General features: G+C 39.4%; 1 protein-coding gene across 1 annotated transcript; it reads left to right on the top strand.

The window, feature by feature from the left end:
* The first annotated feature begins 695 nt into the window (after positions 1 to 695).
* SANBR (SANT and BTB domain regulator of CSR) lies at positions 696 to 22390 on the top strand. The gene is made up of 21 exons (XM_014895100.2): positions 696 to 852; positions 3796 to 3961; positions 5797 to 5983; positions 9055 to 9148; positions 10140 to 10378; positions 11218 to 11276; positions 11910 to 12070; positions 12898 to 12984; positions 13090 to 13200; positions 14944 to 15067; positions 15228 to 15380; positions 15559 to 15734; positions 16108 to 16207; positions 16689 to 16721; positions 17314 to 17413; positions 18390 to 18484; positions 18609 to 18637; positions 18738 to 18811; positions 19458 to 19546; positions 19909 to 20000; positions 20397 to 22390. The coding sequence occupies exons 2-21, from the start codon at positions 3812 to 3814 to the stop codon at positions 20431 to 20433; spliced, it is 2190 nt and encodes a 729-aa protein (XP_014750586.2). The 5' UTR covers positions 696 to 852; positions 3796 to 3811; the 3' UTR covers positions 20434 to 22390.
* Positions 22391 to 23169: the final 779 nt, after the last annotated feature.

The following is a 23169-nucleotide window of genomic DNA, read 5'->3' as shown; positions in this document are numbered from 1 at the left end:
TGTGCGATTAGCTCTAATTTCAATGTTCTGCTACTGGTTTTTATGGTTAACAGCGTATCAGGCGTTTACATCGGCTGGAAATCTGGGAAAAGCTAACTGAGGCTGCTCTTTGCTGGGAGCATGGAGTTCATTAACACGTTGCTGCTTAATTAATTCGCCGTGCTTGCGTCACGAGCCTAACCCTGGTCTCCGATGCATTATTTTGGCGGGCGGTAAGAACTCCTGCTAGCCGGGCTTTTCCCTCCGCGCCGGGCTCTGGCAGGCGGGAGTGCCGCGCTGCATTTTGCCGGCGGAAAGCGGAGTCACTGCCGTGGGGTGTGCTCCCAAAGCGGATCCGGGCGCCCTGGGGATGCAGCAGCGGAGAGAGAGGGGGGCGCCGTGACGTCACCAAGCAGTGCGGCGTCACTTGTGCCATGCGCGCCGTGACGTCACCGTGACGCCACGCGGGGCGGCGCGTTGCCGGGGTGACCGGACGCCGCGCGCGGGGAGGGAGGGGGCGCTGCCGCCGCCGCTGCACTGCGGCAAGGCGGGGCCGCCGCGCGCCCGGGGCGGGAGTGCTCCGCGCCGCCCCATTGGCTGAGCCCGGCGCGAGGGGCGGGGCCTCATCACCCGCCCCGCGCCCATTGGTGGAGGCCGCCCCCCTCCCTCACGGCGTTCCCGCCCCTCCCCTGAGGGCGGGCCCGGGCGGTGCCGGCAGATGAGGGCGCGGCGGGTGCGGACGGGGCGGCTGCCGGTCCCGCTCGTCCCTCGGTGGAGCTGAGTCCCCGTCCCGCTGCTGTCCCGGCACGTCCCGAGGAGGAGTCCCTGCCTGTCCTGTCCCGTCCCGCTGTCCCCGCGCCTGGGAACCGCCAGGTAAAACCGGGAGAGTCCCGGTGGAGACCGCCCGGCAGGGCCGTCGGGTCCCCGCTCTGAGGCGGCTGCACTTGTAGGGTGTCTGAGACCGGTTTTTATTTTTTTTTTTTATTTAAGCGCTTTATAATTTTTAACGTTCTCTGGTACATGGGCAAGCTACAAAGTTGCTGTTGTTCGTCTCCCCCGCCTCATTCTGCAGCATCACTTCCTTGCGTTTCAGGGCTGTGGATGGAGACCTCGTGCCCATCCCACCATCCTCACCTTCCCTCAGGTTGTGCGCGTGCAGGGGGCGGGAATTCTTCACTCTACATTCACGATTTGCTTTAAATAATAAAAAATGTCGAACTGGATTGTGTGTTTCCGTAATGAATTAACTCTTAGGAATCCTTTGCACCGCTTGATTTGGAATTCTGAGTATTATAATAGGAATTCTTGTGCTCACGTATCTTTCTATGTTGTCCATCTCAAATGAGTTGGTCAGAGCTAAATAATTTTGGAAACTTTTTTTTTTTCCTCCGGTTTTCATAATTAAGGAAGGGGTTAAGCTGAGCTTTCATTGCAGTAACAGAGTGGAGAGAATCTGTAGAAGTTGCTTTTTCTCTTAAGAATATGATTTATTACAGGGTTTATGTTGTTGCTTTTAGACAGTTCTTGCATGAGCCAGAATCTTGTCTTCCAGCAGGGTTTCCTAAAGGACAAAAAGGCAAATATTGAATGTCAGTATATAAAGCTGCAAGAGGAGTCCCATGCTCTTCCCAGAATATAAATAAAAATCCTTCTGTATGCCTGTAATTAAGTGTCTTCCTTCACTTGTCTTTTCAGTGATAAGCATATAGCGAGCAGTTATTTTAACCTGCAGAATAAGCAAATAAAGAAACCTGTATGAGAGACAAAGACTTGATTCTCTCTGAAGGTGTCATCACGTTTTAGAGCACCTGTCATCCCTTCATGCTCGGGCTGCTTCATGGTCCACAGGGTTGATGTGCAGTAAACTTGTTACCACTGAAGCACTCGGGATTTTTCCCTGTAAATTACAGACTCCTGGTTTTTTGCAAAAAAAAACAACCAAAAAAACAAAAAGGTTTTCACTCTCTCTTCCTTTCTTTCTTTGATTGCCCAGTGTACTCATGCCATAGCACTAAACCCTCAAAATGGTGATTTATGAGATATTGACATTGCTGGTAATTTTACTTGCATTAAGCCTATTTTATGGTGGGAAACCAGAGGATTACAATACTCCATCATTTACTTATCTCATCCAAACATATTTTTAAACCAGCTGCTCCATGTGTATGAAACTATGTTTCATAACCCCTGGGGTTTGCCACTGGTGCTGACCTGTTCTGGCCCGGTTATTTCTCCTCCTAAGAGCAGAAACGGGAGATGTTTCAGGGGCTGAAATGTAATTGCTGCAGACATCTGTCTGCACACTGGCAGGACAAGTCTCCACCACAGTGACACTGCTTCAAAATGCTCTCAGGGTGAGGGATAAGGACACAGTGACTTCAGGAGTTGATCCACTTTTACCTGCTACTGGCTTCTATTTTACTTGGAATTTTGGGCTCCTATCATCTGTGAGGACCTTTCTCTTTTAATACTGGCTATTTGGCATATTTTACAGCAGACTTCACTTAGATAGAATTATTAAAATGGTATGAAATTTTCCATAGGACTTATTTTCTGTTTTGTGGCTGTTTTTCTTCTTTTTAAGTCTCATGACTGTGGGAAACCAAAGAAGTCTCTCGGTGGGTTCTGGGTTTTTTTTCCTTCTGATTTAATTCAGCTGCTCTTTTGAGAGGATGAAAGCTTATGGTTACCTGCTGCTGTGATTTCTGTTTCTACCAACAAAACAAGCAGGAAAAAGGGCTGGAGCAGCTTCTAGAGGGAGAAAAAAATCAGGGCTATTTTGTGTATTTTAAGTATCTTTTCTTTTATAAAGAGGCTGATGCAAAAGAAACATCTGTGTGTAGTTTGCTTTTAGTAACAAGTTATCAGATGCTATCCCGGTGTATTTTCTCTCAATTTCTCTATAATTCTAGCTTTATAAGTCAAAACTTTGTGTGTAGCTTTTAAGTTCTGTTTTTAAGTGCTGTTAAGTCCCTCCTGAGCTCTTTGGCCATGCGGTACTTGAACATGAAACTCTTAATTAATGCTTGCAGTTCTTTCCCAGCATAAACTAAATCAGTAGTTTGAACTTTTACTCTGTTCCCTGGTGCTATACATAAAATCCATTCGGATAAAGAAAAATAACTAAATATAATCCTGCTTTTATAAAGTGTTTCCTGCTGTCCTTATATGCTTTGTTCTGGTGTTGAGCTTGAAGCTGAGGAATAAGAGTTTTTTGGAACGGCTCATCCTGGCTAGTAAGGAGTTGGGAATGTCAGGTGTTCAGGATGAGAACTGAAGGAAATTCAGGTGTTGTCTCCTGGCTCCGAGGTGTTGATGGCCCTTAAATTGGTATTGGCTTCTAAATAAACTGGCTTGGCTTCTAAATAATGGCACTCAGATGTGCTGAGCACATGGGCAGAGCAAGAGGAGAGCAAAGCTGAGAGTAGAAGGTTTGTGGGAACAGACAACTGTATTTGAATGTAAATTTAAATTAAAATGCCCTTCTGTAACTTAGGCTGTTTTTTTCTGAGATTTTTGGAAGCCTTTCTCTTGTATTAGAGGCCTCAGAGGTGTGATTTCCCCTCTGGAAAGAGGCAGCTCAGAGGGATGGTGGATAAATACTTGCTGCTGTTGTGTTGGGTTTGGTGTGTTTTGCACATCTGCTTCTCCCTCAGGGTTTTGAGAATATGTAAATTTTGTCCAAAAAGCCTCAGTACTTGACTCTAATGCTGTGGTAAACACTTCCCCCAGCAATTTATGCAGTGCTGCAGGTAAAGTAGATCAAGCTTTAGTAAATTATGCAGTGAGACTTGTTAACAACTGTTTCTCTTCTAGGCTTAAGTAGCCAAAGATGAGTCGTGGATTGTCAGAAAACAATAACTTCCCCTATGACAACAACCAAATGGTTTTGGATATGATCCTGTGTTCCCTCATTGGTGTTCCTCAGCCTATCGACTGGGACAGTGTGGCAAGGCTGGTTCCAGGATATACATCCAAAGAAGTGAGTTCACTAGTAAAAGAACTTGGATGCTTTAAGTAATGCTTTATGGAGAATGCAGCATGTCTGGGGGGGAGGGAGGGAAACTGAAGTTAAGGGTTTGGTTTTTGGTTTTTTTTTTTTTCCTAAAGTAACTTGCACCTAATTGAAAATGTTAAATGTGCAGTAGATTGAAAAGAGATGGGGGGGGGGGGGGGGGTATTTTATTTCTACAGAACCTGAGCACTGAAATTGAGAAATACATTCTGCATTGTATTTCCTTAGAACTCCTACAGAAAAAGAACAAAAATTACGGGAAAGAATAAATTAAAAAGTAAAAAGCAAAAGGTAGCTGTGCTGCTGCATTCCAAACTCCATAGCTAAGACTTGGATGAGAAGGATGCCAATAGTCACTAACCTCGTCCAGGTTGTAGTATCCTTACTAGGAAACCTAATAACTGTATGCTTGTTACAACTCTAAACAAGGAGGGGTTACAGGACTCTATTAGGTAAAGAGTGCAGTTGCTCCTTTTTTTGATCCTACAAGATGTGGATTTTTCTTTCTTTGGTTGGAGTAGAGTTGGAACAACCTCTGTCTGCTTACTTCTTTCTGGATTGCTGAATTTCCAGGTGAAACACTCTTTTTTTAATAATAATAATAATTCTGACTTTTTAATTTCTGAGAGGGTGTAAGCTAAGAAATGTCTTTTGCCCTTGTGATTCAGCAAAGCTGAAAGAAAACAAGCCAGTGGTCTTGACTTTCTTGCAAACCCTAGTCAAGTGTGTCAGCTCACATTTATAGCAGGGCTATTGGGTGTTGCTGTAACCTTGTATTTCAAGCATAAAAATGAAGGGTTGGGTGTAGAAGCTTCTGTGGAATGTTACTGCCTTTCAAGTGCTTGGGGACATCTCTGCTGTTCACCTTTCAATGTGCAGGCAGCACTGGGCACGTTAAGCAAATAAAACAACAATATCAGTGAGCCTTCTCATGTTAATTCCTAGGACTGATTAGTACATGTCTGATTTTGAAGAACTAAATATGTGGAGTCCCTGTTTAAGGCAGTTGCATAAAAGCACAGATATCCCTTTATTAATCTCTTGTATGTATGTGACTGGCATCACAAATTTGGGACACAGTGACTATCAGAAGGATGTCCCTGTGTGCCCCTGGCCCAAAGGGGCACTGGCATGGAGAAATGTCTGTTAACCCAAAATAAATAAATAAAAACAGCTGCTGATGGAGCCCAACACCTGTGTCACAGAAGGAGCACCTGGAGAATTAAGTGGATTTATTTGTATGTGCAAGTTACCTCTGTGTAGGACTTTGCTGAGCCAAACCTATAATTAACAGGATGGAAAGACTTTGTAATTCATCAAAAACAGGGGATGGAAAGTTTATAGAGTCACAGTGGAAAGCAGCAGTCCCTGTTGTCCACACTGGAATGGAAGTCATAAAGTAAAAGAATAATAATTGTGAATCAATTTTTATAGCCACTCTTAATAACATTTGACCATGTTTATGGTAAAAGAACTAGTTACAAAATGAGAATTCAAACTCTCCCCATAATTTTTCTCTTTGAAAACTGGGCTTAAAATCATAGGGTTTAAGGAAATGAAAGCTGAAACAGGTTCTACTTCATTTTTTCTCTTTCTGTTAGAGTATTTAATTATGGTAGCTTTTATTTACTGTGTGTTTATATACTGATACCACTAACTACATAGGAAGCATTTATGAGTTTGATATCAGTAACTGTTCACATGCAAAACTGTGCAAATACAGTATCCATCTCAAATCACAGGTTATTAAAAATGTGCTGAAAGCTACTGCTTCATTGTCCTATCATTTAATCTTGTGACAGTGTGCAAAAAGGTTTGATGAACTAAAAAGCAGTGGAAGTTCACCTGTTGACAACCAATATAATCCCCTGATGGCTGCTGGTGGGAGTCCTGTGGAAACTTTAGCTACGTACATCAAATCCTCCTTGCTCCATACACAGACAGAGTTTGAGGAGCCTGCTATTGGGCAGGATTCCATTACCATAACTGGTATGTTTTTAGTCATTCTGAACTATATTGGCTTTGATAATCACTGTGTGCATGCTTCTGTCCTGAGGGGTTAATTCCACCCAGGAATAATAGTCGTTCGTCTTTGGAGAGTTAAGTATGAGTGTAACGCATACAACAAAGCACTTGCCTTTAGTTTAGTTTGTGAATCAATGTTTGCTTGGGTGTTTTTGGTAGCTTGTCCTTCCAAGAGGCATAAACCCTTCTGCTGAATTCTGTTTAGGATTTTTGGTGGTGTGCTCTTAACCCTACAGCCATTTTAACTCACGTTAAGCAGCATCGTTAAAATAACTGGAGAGTATTGTGAAGAAAAGCTGCAGGGAGCTGAGGAGGTGATCCATCGAGGGCTTCCTCTCCCAGCCACAAGCCCTGTGTGTGTGCCATGGATGGGTACAGAGGAGTAGGAGCAAAATGGAGCTAATTCTTGCTTCAAGACAATCTTAAGCAGACATTAAATGTGTCTTAGTCAATTATGTGTCCCTGTAATTATTGGGCAGAAGAGGACCAAACCCAATAGTTGTAAATTCAATTATAGCACAATTAAATATTGTTAAGAATTCCTTTAGTGCTACTTCTGTTAGAAGTTGAAATTAAATGTGTGTTATTCTCTGATTTTCAGTACAGAGACATTCCAGTGACTTTAGAACTTGGTAAATGTATTTGCATGAGAAATTTGCCTCAGTGATGAATAAATAATTTGTATTAAAAATTAAGACGACAGTGAGGCATTTAAACTACGTCTTCTGTTAAAATGTCCTTCACTGCAGCTTTCACTGTCTTCTTTGCAGCAGAAAAACAGCTGCTTGAACTTTGTAGAAAGTGTTTTTAATAACTCTAATCGAGGGGTGATATTGGCAAACTGTATATGGAGTGTCAAGACTGCAAGTGCTTCCCATCAGCTTTCAATTACGTGGTTGCATGCCTGATGTGGGATAAATGCAGGTCCCTGTTTACAGGATTAGCAGCTTCCCAGTGGGCAGTTAACGAGCTAACTCTGCTTCTGGAACTCCTTAGACAATTAGTGCATGTTTTCTTTTTAACAGTGGAATACATGTAATGAGTATTAATGCAGTTAAGTCCACTAATGTAATGTTTCCTTCAACAAGATCCTAGTCTGATATTCTTCTTTGTGACTTTGGATAAATCATTTGCCCTGTTTGATTGTAATTTGTTGATATGAAATTAGGGTAATTAATCTTTATTTTTCTTGCAGGCTTGGGTGAACTCACCTTCTTAGTATTTATGAGGCACTTCTACATTTCAGAATTGGGGATTTGAGACAATCCTATTTCTAAATGTTTTTTGCTTAATTAATTGCTTCCTAGTGGATTTATTCACATTAGCTTATTGTTAGGACCAAGAATTTTGGGCCTGTTTGCATTTGTTTGTCGTCATGAGTAACAGCAAGAAAAACCAGATCAGATCATACTCATTGTCAGCTGGATTCTGGTTTTGGCTGAGTTATAAAAACTCATTTAATTATAAATTGCTAATTATAAAGCAAACTGCTGGTAGGTCCCTCTAATTACATGTCATAACAGTAAACAAGCACAGAGGATAGCCTTTTACCAAGTCTTTGTTACAAGGTTTCAAAAGTTAATCCATCTGTAAGCTTTGGAGGGGAGGAGAAAAAGAAATGAAGAAATGTATGGTGAGGTTCAGATGTCCCCATTAATTTGGCTGTGTTGCACATTCTTGTCAGCATTATTGCCTTCAATAAATCCCTTCACATGAACTTGTTAATACATTTGCAGACAGAATTCTCTCATACCATGTATTTCCACAGTCCCTTCTTTTAAAACTCACACCTTTGATTCCAACCCAGGGCTCCCACCTCACCTTCACCTGTGGCTGGAGCAGCCCTTTCCAAGGATTTATTGAGAGTGAATCTTCCCCTTCTGCTAACTGTGCTCCCTCTATTAAGGCCCTGCTAAGTCTTAGCTTTGACTGCCCCTTTTGGAGAAAGTTTTGTTTCTTCTGCCTCTGGTGTAGGAATTTTGCTTTCCTGAAGGGCCCAACTGCTGTGTTCTGAACCATATAATTTTTGCTGTCAGTCTGCTGTAGTTGTTCAGCCATTAGATGAAGAGGTCTGTCTCTGTAATCTTCTTCAGCCTCTTACATTGCTCAAGAGGGAGATGGTGTTTCTGGAACTCCCAGAAATCTGAGAGAATGGCATAATCATGGAAAATCACCACCCTATGAGTTGTCAGTGGAACACAGATATATGCCGTTCCATTGTTTTAAAAAGATAATGATCCCTTATGACTTTTAAGCAAGATCATTGGTTTCACATTGCAGTAATCCATTCACAGCTGGAAAAGACATTCATTGTTTTAACCCTTGATCCAGAACTCAGTGGATTTGGTGACTGAATTCCTGAACTTCACAAGGTTGTTGTGTGCACTTTCCACTGCTTGTAGCCCCTTTGAGAAGGTCAGCTATTTGAAGTGCATCTGTCTTTTATTCCTGGAACAAGCTCAGTAATGTAACTCTAGGACCAGGCAGATTTCCTGTCTGCTCTCTTTGAACATTGTTTGATATGATCAGCTGGTTTAAGCCGCTTGTGGGAGAAATTTGGCAAAAACAAACACATCCTAAGAGTCTTCTGTGCTTCTCTTTGGAAGTTGCTCATTTCCAAAGCTGGCACGTGTTGGGTAAGGAGTGAGATTGGTCTCAATTATGTCCTGGCAGAAGCTTTGATGTGGCAGGGTCACAGGAGCCACATCCCACAGGGCAGCCCAGAAGAGCTAAAGGAATGGGTCACATTCCCAGAAGGAAGTGCTGAAGGCCATGAGTCTTGTGCTCAGTGTTGAGCCAGGAGTGATCTGGGTTTGTAGCCACGTGTCTGGGCAGCCCAGCAATGGTGAAGTTGCCTTGCATGGCTCTCAGAGCAGGAATCTGGATTGTTTAGCAGCCCTTATGGAAGCAGATTCGTTGCTAGCTGTGCCATTGCTCCATCATAACAGCCGTACTTCAGCTGCATTTCCAAGATGCTGAAGAAAAAAGGATCAGGAGTTTTGGTTCTAATGCAGCCTTTTCCCCTTACATTGAAGGAAGGCCCAGTGCAGCCTCCACAAGGAGCTGTTCTTCAGAATCTGAGAAAGGTCCTGTACATAACAGTGGAGAGAGCACTGAGGAAACCCAGGGGTAAGAAGAGCTTCGTTTGTTTGTTATCTAGTGGATTGCAGAATTGACAGAAAGATGTCTAAATTGCTGAAATTTTATCTGCTGCCAGAAAGAAAACAGCTGGAAACAGCCTAATGAATTCTGTAAGAAATTTGGAAACCTTCCATTGCTATGGGAATTCAAGGAGTTGGTTTGAGAATGTGTTGTGTGCAGTAAGATGTTTATAAATCTGTTCCTCTGGGTGATTGATCACTGCTGTGGCAGGAATGAGAAACATACCTGGTTTTATAAAGGGCTGAAACAAGACTGATACTCAATTATGCTTTAAAAAATACTCTTGAACATAGATTTGTTCTATGTAAAAGCAGGAAAAGAAAGCTGTAAATGAAAAATTTTCCCATGAATTCTGATAGCCAGCCAGGCCGCTTTTATTCCATCACATATCCCTGTTTTCCACACTATATAATTACACATTGAATAATGTTTGTTTGGAACCTAAGCATCTCTCTGTAGAGATAGCATTTACTGATTCTACCTTCAAGCATTTCTTAAGAAATAGAGATTTTTTTAATACACAATAAACCAAATCTTCATTTCCACTGATGAAGATTGCTGTTTCTGTCCTTGGTGCCTCAGTGATTTAGGCATCTATATCTAGTTATTCTTTAAAGAAAACTAAGAAGGGAGAACAAATATAATTCAGGTAGTATCCTATAACAAACAGGTGACAAAATTGGGGAAATGGAGCTAGAAATTTTCTATTTCTGCTCCCTTAATTAAATCACTCTGATTATCTCTAGAGGATATGCATCTGTCTCCACCTATCCAACAATCGTTTCTATTAATAGTTAATAACTGCCATTTGATAAATGTTATAACAGATGTTAATAAAACCCTGTTGGTGACATCAGTGTTGGCAGTGCATGACCCAGAGTTGGAGATGAGGTCGTTGGGATTTGATGTCCTAATTGGCTTAGGCTGCTAATTTGCTTTGTGGCTTTTTTCTTTGGAGGCCAAATATGGTGATCCATGTGTGTGATGAAGCCAAAAACCTCAAAGAAGATTTTGTGTGTCCTCGAGACCTGTTGATTTCAGAGATGAAATACTTTGCTGAGTACCTGTCCGTGGATGCCCAGCGCTGGGAGGAGGTGGACATCTCCGTGCACTGCGATGTTCACATCTTTGACTGGCTGATAAGATATGTCAAAAGGAACTCCAAGGAGTCTGAGGCTAATGAAATGCCCACTTTAGGTAAAAGCAGATTATTTCTTTTTAGGTTCATTATGTTCTGTACTAACTGAAGATAGATGGTTTTGATGCAATTCAGCCCCAGCCTGTTTGTGACTGTTAGACGAGTGTCACAACAGAGATCCTCTGGTCATTTCAGCAGATGGTTCTGCTTTGCCAGCACTGACAGCTTTGAGGAAACATGCTGAAAGTTGAAGCAATCAAAAAGCTCTAATATGTTTTGGGGTCTGATGTTTCTAATTAAGACTCTTCAGACCTCTTCTGACCAAGGACAGAGTGGTAGATTTTAAATGCTGATGATTGATTTGTTTGTTTCTCCTCTGCTCCCTGTTGGTCCAATTGCAATGTTTTCTGCCATTTCAATGCAATCCTATACAATGGTAGAAGAGTTTATGTGGATTTTGAGGCAAGTTTTCAATTTTTTAATGAGCCTTTGCTACCACACTTTACAATATAACTTTATTCTCTTGGTTTGTTTATAACTTGCCATATAAAGGTTATGTTGATGGAAATCTCAGCTGGGTGTGATGGCTACAGATGGAAGTTAATCTTGTGCAATTGTTTAGTCATTGTATCCCTGTGAAGCCTCCTTTTACAATTTTAATAAGGTTTCCAATTTTAATAATTTTTTCAGGTAATAGTTGTACTCTGGCCACTGGAATGGTAAACCAAAAGTTTGTTTCTTAAGATGGTTAAAAGGTTCTATATACTAGAAGATGAAATGGCAAGTTGATTGCTAAAATAATAGCTAACTCAGATGCTAAATATGAAGAGGGAGGGATATGAAATTACAAAAAAAAAATCCATGTGAAGAACCCTGCCTTTGTTCTGTTGCCTTCTAGAACCATCAAATGTCATCTCAATCCTTATTTCTTCTGAGTTTTTGAAGATGGATTCATTAGTAAGTATTAAGAAAGATTGATTTTCAGGCATGAGGGCACAGTTAATTACCAGGTGTCTTAACAGCTTGTTTGTTGTGCTTTGGCTGTTACATAAACAGGTGCTGCAACGAGAACATTTTGAGATTTTTAACACTTTTCCTTTTCAGTACAGTAATCCAATATTTGCAGAACTCAATGTAATAAACCTTAGAGTAAGTTATTTTTAAATATGATAGTGTGATCTAGAGTGCTTGTTTTGTATCCTTTTTACATGAATGATATGTCTGCAATTTAGGGTCTGATTTTCCAGCTCTATATAAGGAATAGCTGCTGACTTTATTAAAATGTTTGTCAAAAGTTTTGTCATTGGAGTGACCTGCAGTAAAGCACAGCTGATGAAGTTGAGATCCTCGTGTTTTGTGGTTCTATTTTAACAAGTAATTGGCAGATTACTGAAATTTTTGGAGGAGGACATATATTAAGTCCTTTTAATTCAGCATCTCCTTTAGGCAAATCTGAGACTTGCTTTTTATTTTGAAGTTGAACTGAAATAGTTTTCCAAAACACCACACTTAAAATGAAAGTCTTGAAGCAATTAGTATGAGTTGTTTTTGTCTAGAATTGCTTAACGTTCGTATTTCTATTTTTCCTAGGTAGAGAAATGTATTCATTATTGTCACAAAAATATGAATGCTATTGTAGCCACACCATGTAACATGAACTGTATCAATGCTAATCTTGTTACACACATTGCTGACCTCTTCAGGCACAATGAGGTGGAAGAGCTGAAGGACAAAAGAGACAAATTTAAGAGGTAACTTTTTTGCCCTGTAATAAACTTCTGAAGTTGTGTTCAGCTTTGGGATCTTGTTTCATAACAGCTAAGACTGTGCAGTTTGAAATGATATATTATATGTATTTTCATGGAATGTCTTTTTAATGCAAAATATCATGGTGTGACTTCAGAATTTTATGTTAAAATTATGAGCAAAAGGAGAAAGCTTTTATAGGAAATGAGCAAAAGGAAAAGCCACATGAGGAGCATGGTTTTGGGGAAATTATTCATTAATTCTCACATGGGAGCAAGGATTTGTTGGAGAAACCTTTTATGGGATGACATGCTCCTAATTGGTAGAGAATGGCTTGGCCTCAGCATCCTGTGAACTCTGATGTTTGGGCTTAGAACTCAGGATGGCTGGGAGGCTGAACGGTTGTGCTGGAATGTTCTTTGATACATCAGGACCCCAGCTTAGTATCAAGATAAGGGCCCATTATTGGAATACAGACTGACAGACAAGCGAGGTGTAAGTGAGGGAGGATTTTAGTCTGTAGGGATGAAGGCTTAATTTTAGAAGAAAGTGCAATTTCACAGCAATATTCACTAATAAAAGGTATTTTAGTCAAGGCAGAAGCTGGCAGTTAATACTGGCAAGCATTTTAATAAAGAAAAAAATCAAAGTATCAATTTTGTCACACTTGTGTAAAAATGAGATGAACAGGACAATTTAAAGGAAAATTATATTAAAAGCTAGATTCTGTGAGTGACTTTGCTTATCAGAATGTGATTGTTAATCTCACTATACATAAAGCAATTTTCAGGTTTTTTTTCTAATGGGTGAGCTGTGTTGCTGTCATTAATAGTAAACTTTTCTGCAAGAAGATTGAGAGACTGTTTGACCCAGAGTATGAAAATCCAGATTCTAGAGGAAATGCAGCAACTTTATACAGGTAGGGTCTCTTTATATGGCTGCTTCAATAGCAAGGACAGTCCCTGTGTTACAAGTCCTGCTCTTACTCCAGTGCTTTCTTTCCTTCTTTATCTTTTTTATCTAGGTGTTGTTTATGTAAAAAGCTGCTAACCAAAGAAACTGAAAGGAGAATTCCTTGTGTACCAGGAAAAATCAACATAGACCAGCACGGGAATATTGTCTATGTTCATATAAGGTAGTGAATATGTACCTATATAAAATGTTTCTTCGACTCTGATTTTGGGTGATTTTAGAAGTACTACATACTCAGATACATTACAAAATTAAGTCACAGATATGTGAAGAGTGTATGATGCATCTCAACTTCTTGTATTACCTAGCAAAAAATGAAACAAGGGGGTGTGATTATTATGTACTACTAAAATTCATTCAGCAGTGCTGCTGCTGAATGGAAATGGGAAAACTGCAGCCATGATTTTAGTGGGAGGGCTATTTTTGGGTTGCACTGCTTTAAACTGAAAATACTCAGCTAACTCTTTCATCAGATGGTTTTAAGATGTATGCAGTTGATGACAGATTGAATTCAATGCTGCATTTCTGCAAGGTTTTTTAGTGAAGGATAGACCCCACCATGCCAGCAAAGAAAGGCTAAAGAGTATTTTCTAGTCTGACTTCATACTGTCAAATCAAATGCCCAACCTCCCTAAAGTCTGCTATAAATAAACTTTGTCAGTTGTTTTTCTGTTCCTGAAGTATTTGTCAGAGGAGCTTGCAGGACCTGTTCTGTATGTAAGCCTGATTCATTTGGCACAAACGTTGAACTGAATTCTGCCTGATCCATGGCTGTGAACAGCTGGATTCTCCTGTTAATGAAAATCAGTCCATGATCAGTGCAGTTCCCTCCCTCCCCACATGCCTCTTTTCAGGAGGGTGGTGAAGATTAATGACAGGAGACCTTTCTCATCAGATCCATTTTATTCAGAACAACCCAAACAGTTCCATATCAGCTCCCACCCGTTATTCCAAGGTGTAGAGTTAAATTCTGCCTAACGTCTACATAGAACCAGATATTGTGCCCTTGTCCTGACCAATTTAAGATCATTGGTGTTTAGTCACATAAAATTAATTAATTGTATTACTTCACTTAAGCTGAGTGTATGTGGCTGCTCTGTAATTCCCAGCAGATAAATGTGCAGGGCTTTAAAGTTACTCAGAGGATTATCTAGATTCTAATTATTTGCCTTGTGCTACTTTTGATGCTTTGCTCCACAGAATATGTTTACTGAGAAGTGATGCTGGCCACTAATGAATTCAGGCTCTGAAGCTAATACAATTCTAGCTTTAATGATTTAAAAATAAGTTTCTATTTATTGGTTCTCTAGTGGTGCCTAGAACTAACTTCTAACTGGAAGTACTGCTGCTTAGTCTAGGTTAGGCATGCATTTAAGAAAAATAGCTCAGGCCAGGGCTTAAAATTGGGAGGAAATTTTATCTGCTCTTTCTGAAGATAACATGCCCCACTGCAAGCTGCATATTCTCTTTTGAATTCTCAAGAGGTTTGTCTCATTTGATCACAAGGAAGGAACAAAATCCATTTTTTTTAATACTTGAACTGCTAGGTATGTACCTTCATCAAAAAGGTACGGGCTTGTCTTTTCAAACTGTATTTTATAGCTAAATAATTAGTGTTGTGTTGCAGATAGATAGAAGATGTTTATCTTAGCTTGTAAATTTGCAGTATATGGATCTTGAGATTAATCAAGCTCTAATTCTTTCTTAGGAGCGAGTTTAGGATGTCCTGAAAAAACAAAGACTCTTTAGTCATGCTCTGAATTTAGTAATCATTGTCTCACATTGTATCCCTCCTGTTGTAACTACTGGAGGCTTTTCACCTGTGTGTTTTCTGCTCTTTCTCCACCTCGTGGTTCTGTTGGCAGGATCAAAACAGAGTCAAGACTCTGATGTTTTGCTTTTTCAGGGACAAAACCTGGGAAGTGCATGAGTATTTAATTGGCCTTCACGAGGAACTGAAATCCTGGCGGGATGTTTACTGGAGGCTCTGGGGGACTGTCAACTGGTTGACCTGCTCCAGATGTAACCAGGTTAGGTCATTTCACTTTGGCTTTGGGTGAGTGAAGCAGGGATTACAGCAGTTTGGAAAATATGTGGTAATAAAGTTCTGTGCACATTCTTTACAGTGCACAATTTTCACTTCCATAGATCATCTCACCTCTCTATCTCTCTCTCTTTTTGCTCATGTAGCCTTTCCTGTGCACTGAATTCTCCCACTGCCAATACCACTCGCAGCCAGTTCTTTATCCAGGTGTAGCAAGTGCTCTGGGCTCCACTGGCACAGGAGTGTATCCCTGCTGTAACCAAAGAGTTCTTCGGTTTGACCCTACAACCCTCCCAAAGGTACCCCAGCTCTCCTTTAAAAGAGCAAAACACACGGTGGGGTGGGCAACAGTGTGTTAGGAAAATGGATCTTTTTCCAAAATAAAGATTGTCATTCAGAAGTTGAATTTTTGTTGTTATACTGACTGAAATCAATTCTTCCCATTAACTCCAGTATTTGATATTCTGTGTATTGCAGGGCTGCAAAGTGAGGGATCATGTGGTGGAGTTACCTCCAGAAAGGGAAGATGGGGATGCTTTGCCGTCTCAAAGTGAAGAGGGGGATGCTTTGCCATCTCAAACTGCTCAGATCTTGAATGATCTGCTGCATCATAGAGATGTTATAGTTGTTCCTTTCACTAAGGACGAGAATAGGTAAGAACATTGTATTGTGTTACTGAAATAACTTAGCCTTCAACAGTGAACACGTGTGCTTGTTATATTTGAGTTCTCTCCCATTTCAAAATGAGTCATAGGACTTTCTAAGGGTAACTTATTTTTGGTTGATTATTTGGAAATTGGGAAGTGAAGAAGTACTTCTTCATTTTGCTTTTCAAGCAGGGTTTTAGTCACTGAACCTCCATAAGCATTCACTGCTCTCTTGATATTTTAATGTATTGCTATCAAAATGTCATGTGGCTGACTTGGAGGTCTGTCTGCTCTCTTGACACATGTTGAGTAAATTGAGACTGATTCTGAAGCAGTGGAATAGAAAGATTTATTTTTGGTTTATGTATTTCTCTCGAAGTGATTCTGGTATTGGGCTCGGTGATGACAAAGGCCTTGAATGTGATGTGCTTGTAGAGCCAAATACACCATGGGGCCCCAAAACTGGAGAAATCAATGCTGTGAGTGCTGATGCTTTCCCTTCCTTTTTTCTAACAATGAGGATTCTTTGAAGAAGTTCTTGGACAACTTCTAATAAAAATAAGCACTGACTGAACACTGTAAGATAGGTACAAAATACCTGGTTGGTGAAAAGGCAAAACTTTTCCCATGTCTGCTGGAAATTTCTCAGTACATAACTTCTTTCCTGTTGTGGATTGATGTTCGATCAAAAAATCGGTTGTAAATATTTTTAATGCTAAGCTTACTTTCACTAAAACATTAATTGACTGCATTTAATTGATCAGTGGTTTTCAACCTGCTTGTGTTTAGTCATTCCTCCAAAATTTAGAGTTCAAGATGGGAGGAGGCCTGGGAGTTACCAGTGTAGAGTGCTGTACTGTATCATACCACTCCTATTTTTTTAGAATTCCTCTCACTTTTTTATTTTAATTATTATTAGTTCTTTAACTGAGATGCCTGTTGCTCTCTTTGTGATTACAGTTTTTGTCTCTGAAGAGCTGGGCTTTGCAGCTGGTTAGTAAAATATTTCATAATTTTAAATATTTGGTCTTCTGTACTAGCAGAGAACTAGCTTTGATTTTTGTCTTGTTTTCTAATAAATAAGAGAAAAAAATGTATTTTTTAAATTTAATTTGGAGGTTACAGTATAGCAACAGTTTTTACAAGAAAGTATGGTATGTGTGAAGTACTACTTTAGAAATGAGAAACTTCTTTGAATGTTTTTATAAATGGCAACAAGCCAGACTAACACTGCATGCATCAGTTATTAATAATTTTTTAGGCTGACAGAAACATAAATCAAAATCCAGGCTTTTGAGTGTCTGTCTCTCTTGGCTGGTCTGAGGTGCTTCATAGCTTCATTGTTAAGCTTCATCATTTCTCATTACTAGGCACTTATCATCACTTAATTTAGATATATGTATATATTCAGACAATGTAAACATCAAATTACTGAACATTTCCATAATTCTTTGCTGATCTGTTAGGAATTATTCACTCTTTAATCACTGAGATAGGGAACTGTGCTGGCAAGACAGATTTACTATATCATTTAATAGAAACCCTGGCTCACTTTTAATCTCAGTCTTGTCCTGGTGTTGGTTAGAAGCAGCAATCGCTGTTATCTGAAGAGGAGGAGTACACCACGGGCTCAGAGGTCACTGAGGATGAAGTGGGGGATGAAGAAGAAGTGTGCAAGAAACCAGGTACATCAAGTCTTTACAGTCCTCCTTTCTGGAGTTATCAGGGGTTTGAGGCATCACAAGTCCTCTGTAAGCAGATTTTGAATATTGGGTGCTTCAAAAACAAAAGCCAAAGTTACTTAAATTTAATGCCTAGTTTTTTTCCTGTGGTTATGTACAAATTATCCCACTGCTCAGTGCCATCGAGAATCACTGGCAAACATGAAAAGCTGCAGCTATTCATATCTGAGAAGTCCCTGGAATTATCAAGCACTTATTTTGCAGGAAACTCTCAAATTAATGAAATTTCATGTAATAAATGTTGGAAGAAAAGGCAGCAATTACATGACTGCTTTTAATTGCAAAAAAAAAAAAAGCATATTTGTCTTTTGATTGCATAGAGGAATGACTGGTTAATGTAGCTAAAACTGTCTGCATTGAAGCTAAGCTTTATATGATCCAAAAAGACTTTTATTCATTTTTTTAACATAATCATGAGTTTTAGGAACATGGAAAGCCTAAAAGCAACTTCTCCTTTTCCCCCTACTAATGATTAATTGGAAGAGAGGCAGTTCTTTGTCCTTTTTATCTTTACTCAAAGGGCAATTGGAATTGTACCAGTTTTAAAAAATACATACATTTTGAAAGAAAATTTTTGTAATTTAAATTTAAAGTTGTTTGATCTGATATTGCTCAGAATTTAGTCATTGAATTAATATGTTCAAAAATGTAGCTGGTACGTGTGCTTATTTTTAAATGTAAAAAATTTGGTTTGTTTTGTGTAATCACTCTGCATTTTAAATACATATTTGAGTTTCTGTGTATTTCTTATAGAAAAGCATTTGAGTAATGTGTGTTAGTATCCCTGCAACACTAATAAAAGGAAAACTAGTCTGATTTCCACTATTTGTAAAGAAATAGAGGGGGAAAACAATTCAATAGCTCTGTAGTTGAGAAATTCCAAGTATCTGAGGATATGACTAGCTATTTCTTCCATTAGCAGGGAGAAAGGAGAAATTAAAGAAATCCTACAGGCACCCAAAGAAAATGGTTTCTTCACCTAGTGTTCAGAAAAAGGAGAAGCCATCTGATAAGGTAAAATCACAGCTGTGAATCCAGGCTCTCTGGCTGGCTCAAATAAAGAGGAATTTTCTCTAAGTTTTGGACTTGACCTTAGAAAACCACATTAAATGCAGTTTGTTCTTTTTTTCTTCAACAGTCAAGTTCCCGAGATGCTTCTCCGTTCATGTAAGTCATTTCCAAAACCCTTGAGAACAGATTTTAGTTTTAATATCTGCCTCTTTTAAGCTGTTCCTGATAAGAGGGTTTGTGCACCTTTGTCTTGCAGTGTGAGCATGCAGCAGAACAAATGGGATGCCTCCAGGTCTCTGAGATTCAACCAAGATGCTCAAAGAGAAGATGGTCTGTTCCTGCATGACTTCAGCTTTCATAAAGTTATTATGCAAAGAAAATGATCCAGCTAATTTTCTTAAATTTTAGCTTAGTTACACCCCTGTAGGGTGAATTTAATCTCAGATAGAGCAGTGGGATTTGGTGTGTTTGTGTGATTTTTGGGCTTTATTTGGAATGTCAGCACAGAACCTACAGAGATTAGAGTTGTGTCATCTCATGATTATAAAAGCTTGCAGATATTTTTTCCTGCATCCCTGTGGCATTTGTTGTCAGTGCAGAAAAATAGAGAAACATCCACTTCCATCTTTCCCAGTGTGTCTCTCTCTCTCTAAAAATATTCAGAATTAGATTAATTTGTTTTGCCCTTTTTTAATCTCTCTTGAGACTTTTGTGTGATTTTGCTGTTTTAAAAACCTCTGCCTCAAAACCATTTCCTGAGATTTTGATCTCAGTGTAAGTGCCTCAGGCTGATTCTGGTATGTGCCAAGGCTGCTGAGGCTACATCAGGATTTAGGATCTTGATTGTTCAAGATCTTTGTATGAACTAAAAAAAAAAAATTACAAATCCAGTATCACTAAAATCTGTGTCTGTATCTAATCCTCCTCAGTAGCAGTGAAAACCTTTGTTCTAAATATCCTTTCTTATTTCTGACAGATCAGAGAAGAATGTCTGAGATCACAGGGCACTTAATAAAAATGAGACTGGGAGACCTTGATCGAGTCAAGTCCAAAGACAACAAAGAAGTAAGATTTGTTCTGGCAAAATGTAGTGTTTGCAGAGTTGAAGTGAGCCTTGGTTAACAAAAGTATTAAACAAAAATTAAAACACCTATGAAATACTTAATCTAAAGAAGGAATTTTATCAATCTTCATTTTGTTCCAAGCATGATTTTTTTTTGAGGATTAGAGTTTAAAATAATATTTCAAGTTCACTGCTTTTAAAAGCTGCTCATGGAAAATAGAATGGGTTTAAAAAAATCAGTACTGGTTTGTGATAATGGACAAAAGTATGCCATAGGTTGTGGTGAATATTAGTGATTTTTATGGAAATTCACTGATTATATTGAAATCATGTCAAAACTGGATTATTTTTTTCTGGATTGCAGTATGCAGGAGGCATTTATTCTAGACTTGAAGCTCAGATAAAAGCCTCAGCACAGGTCAGTGCACGACAAAGCAATGCTGAGAAGAATCCCAGGTAAGATTTTAAAATAAAAGCAAGAAAAACTCGTGGATTTTGGGGGTGTGAGATTTTAAAGAAAAACATGCCTCATTTCAAATACTTCTTATAGATCAGCTTCCACCAGGTTAAGCTATATGGGGTGGGGCAGCTTCCCTTTGTCTCCCAGTGGAGCTGGGAGAGTGAAACTCTTGGAGCCATGATGGGGGGAGGTTCACTGCAGCTCTAAAATAATTTTCTTTTTGTGAAATTACAGAAAACCAGAAAAGTGTTAGCCAATACTTCTAGCCTGTTCTTTGTCTACCTTGTAGAACAAAACAAAAAAAAACCCTCCCACACATGAAAAACCTGCATTAATGATGTACAAAACCCTACATTGATAATGAAATTGTTTCTCATGTGTTTTTAACCCAGGTCAAAAGCACGTTTTGGTCAAGGCCGTCCAACATAAGGAGTCATGGACACACTTGAGCCAGAGCTCCTGATTGCTTCCTGAAACTGCACTGCACTCTGACATATGGAGAATGCACATCTCTGAAAGCTTTCCAGTGACTTATTTATTACTTTAAGCCTTGTAAATTATTTTGTGCTATAAATGAATGCAAACCCAATAAGGTCTGCACTTATTTTAATTGTAAATATACTATTTCTTAAAGTTAAATTGAATTGCTTTTTTTTAGGCTATTGCGTTAAGTTGCATAGAAAAATATTTTCTAAATCTACAAAATTAAATTATTAGACTAACTTTATTTATGGGGGAAGACACAAATATGCCTTTTGGTATGCTAGAAATACTGAAAAGGAAAAAGCAAGACTACTGAACTCTGAATGCAGTCAGCAGCACTAACCCAAGTCTCCTCGTGTATTTATATTGTGTTGTATTTGATGGTACATTTTAGGTCAGTCTTCTGGGGATTTGCATTGGAAGTCCATGACAATACCTGTGGCTTAGACTAGTTTAAGCAAAATTTTCATGCAGTTCTGAGGCTTCTTTGTGTACATCACTCAACTCCCACTCCTCTGAAGGTGGGTAGCAGGTAGGGACTAGACCTCCAGAGATGCTCTCAGTGCTGTGAGGGTGCAGCATTGCATCCTGCATGTGAACCACTGGCTGTTCTTGTACATGACATCTGTACCCATCCCCATTCCTGACCCCTCCTGCACAGGACAGTGCTTTTTTCCCTCCTAAAACCCAAACCTTGTGATGCAAAGCAGTTCCATCTCTAACTGATGCTATGCCACTGAATTTCTGAGCAGATCTGTTATGAGTTCTGCATCTTTCAACAGAGATGTGTCATTACAAAGGCTTGTGCACGTAGATCTTTTGGGTCTAGTTACTCCCTGAAACCTGCCTCGTTTAATGCTGTTTAGAAGTCAGATGCACTTTCAAGTTCTGTATTTGGAGCAATAGAATACAAATCCAGGGCTACCAAAATGAAATTACTTGCCTAGAAAACATGTTGCATATTAGCAAAGGAAATGGCAATAATATTAATAATAATAACAATGATGGCTGAATTCAAGGAAACACGTTCTGACTTTTTGAAACAGGTAGAAAGAGAGCTCAGGGAAAGCTTATTCCAACTCCTGGCTGTACAATAAATTGTGAGTTTGGAATTAAGTCAGCAAGTTCCTGGGTGGGAGGGCAGGGTGGGGTAAGGAGAGGGAGTTTTGGTTTAAATTCTCTTCTCTCCATTTGGGTTTTCTTTTGTTTGTCTTGTTTCTTGACGATTTTTGGTAGGTGTTAGAAGACTAGGATAGCAATACTTGAAAATACTGCTGTCAAGGTGGAAGATTTTTATTGAAACAATTAAAAATCAGTGTTATTTGTGTGTCTTGTCCAATGCTGTAGTAAGTTGGGAGCCCAGTGAATCCAACAAGCAAAATTGGATTTCAGTGGCTTTGATTTCGGGCAGGAGCGCTGTAGCTTTGCAGGAGTGCTTTAATCTGTATCAAATAAATAAGGTTTTGTAAATGCCTCAGGCAAGTACTAATGAAGTTTGAAGCACTTGTAGTCAATGTTGGAAAACTGATTGTTTGTTGAAAGTATTATAAAACCCATCAGGTGCAAAAAATGCAGTAGAAAAAGTGTTTTGCTACAATTTTGTGACTTCTGATAGAGGGTTGTTCCAAATTCCCATGGTGTAAACCTGGCTGTGAAAGTTGCAGGCTGCATGTGTGTGTTTAGTTTTCATAGAACTACTGACTAGAAGAGAATGGAAAATTCTGCTGCTTTTGTTCTGTGGGGAAGTGCCAGTATTGATTAACCCAAATTTTTTCTTGAGCATATACAGATAATATACTTGATGTGCAGTCTTTTTTCCTCATGCCAATCACCTTGATTTTTTATCTTGTATTAATTTTGAAAATTTGTCTTGGTTTAATGGAAATAAACATTATTAATTTAAGAGGTGTGTGAGTTTTTTATAGATGCTTTTAAGAGATAAGTATGTGCATAAATGTTGTTTGATGGTCCCAATCATGCATGTGTATTTGTGATTAAATTGCAGCATCCTCATGCAAGCTTTTTATCTGCCAAGAACTGGATATCAGTAAATGCAGAGATACTCCAAATCCACAAGAATTTAAAAGAGTTTTTATCTGCATCAAGTTTGGAAGCTGGATTAAAAATTCCTCAGTGAGCTGCACTACGACTGACCCAAGTATGCAAAACGTCAGACAAAGCTATGTTTAAAAAATCATTTAACATTGCTTTACACTGCCACAGTGCAGATTGTTTAAATGGTGCAATCTGTTAAATCTGTGAATCGTTTCCATGATTCTGTTTCTAGGAATTGCTGTATGGATGTCCTGTATTTGTGCAGTTGGGATATTGGGAAGGCTGCAGTGTGCATCCTGCTGTCACACATGGCTGTAAATGAACTTACTGCACTCTGGAGCTGTGCCTGTTTCCTGGATGCCCAGAAATCTCGGAGAAAGGGACAGAATTTTAAATTCAGTGCTGGCTCCAGGGAAAAAGATGTTGTGTTAGGACAAGTGTGGACATATGGTCGCCCCAGTCTATGAATAGTGTGGGCATGTTTGATGTGACTGAGTAACACCTTTCTCTAGGACAGAAGGGAATCAAATTTTTAAAAATCATTGGTTCCTGTTCTTGTGCTCACATATCTGGGATTTTGTTGGGAAACTGCTCCTGTGCATCAGGTGCTTACTTGAGCCACTCTAT

Source organism: Sturnus vulgaris, chromosome 3, assembly GCF_052056855.1.
Source record: "Sturnus vulgaris isolate bStuVul1 chromosome 3, bStuVul1.hap1, whole genome shotgun sequence".
NCBI lineage: Eukaryota > Metazoa > Chordata > Aves > Passeriformes > Sturnidae > Sturnus > Sturnus vulgaris.
This window is presented reverse-complemented; position numbering and strand designations above follow the sequence as displayed.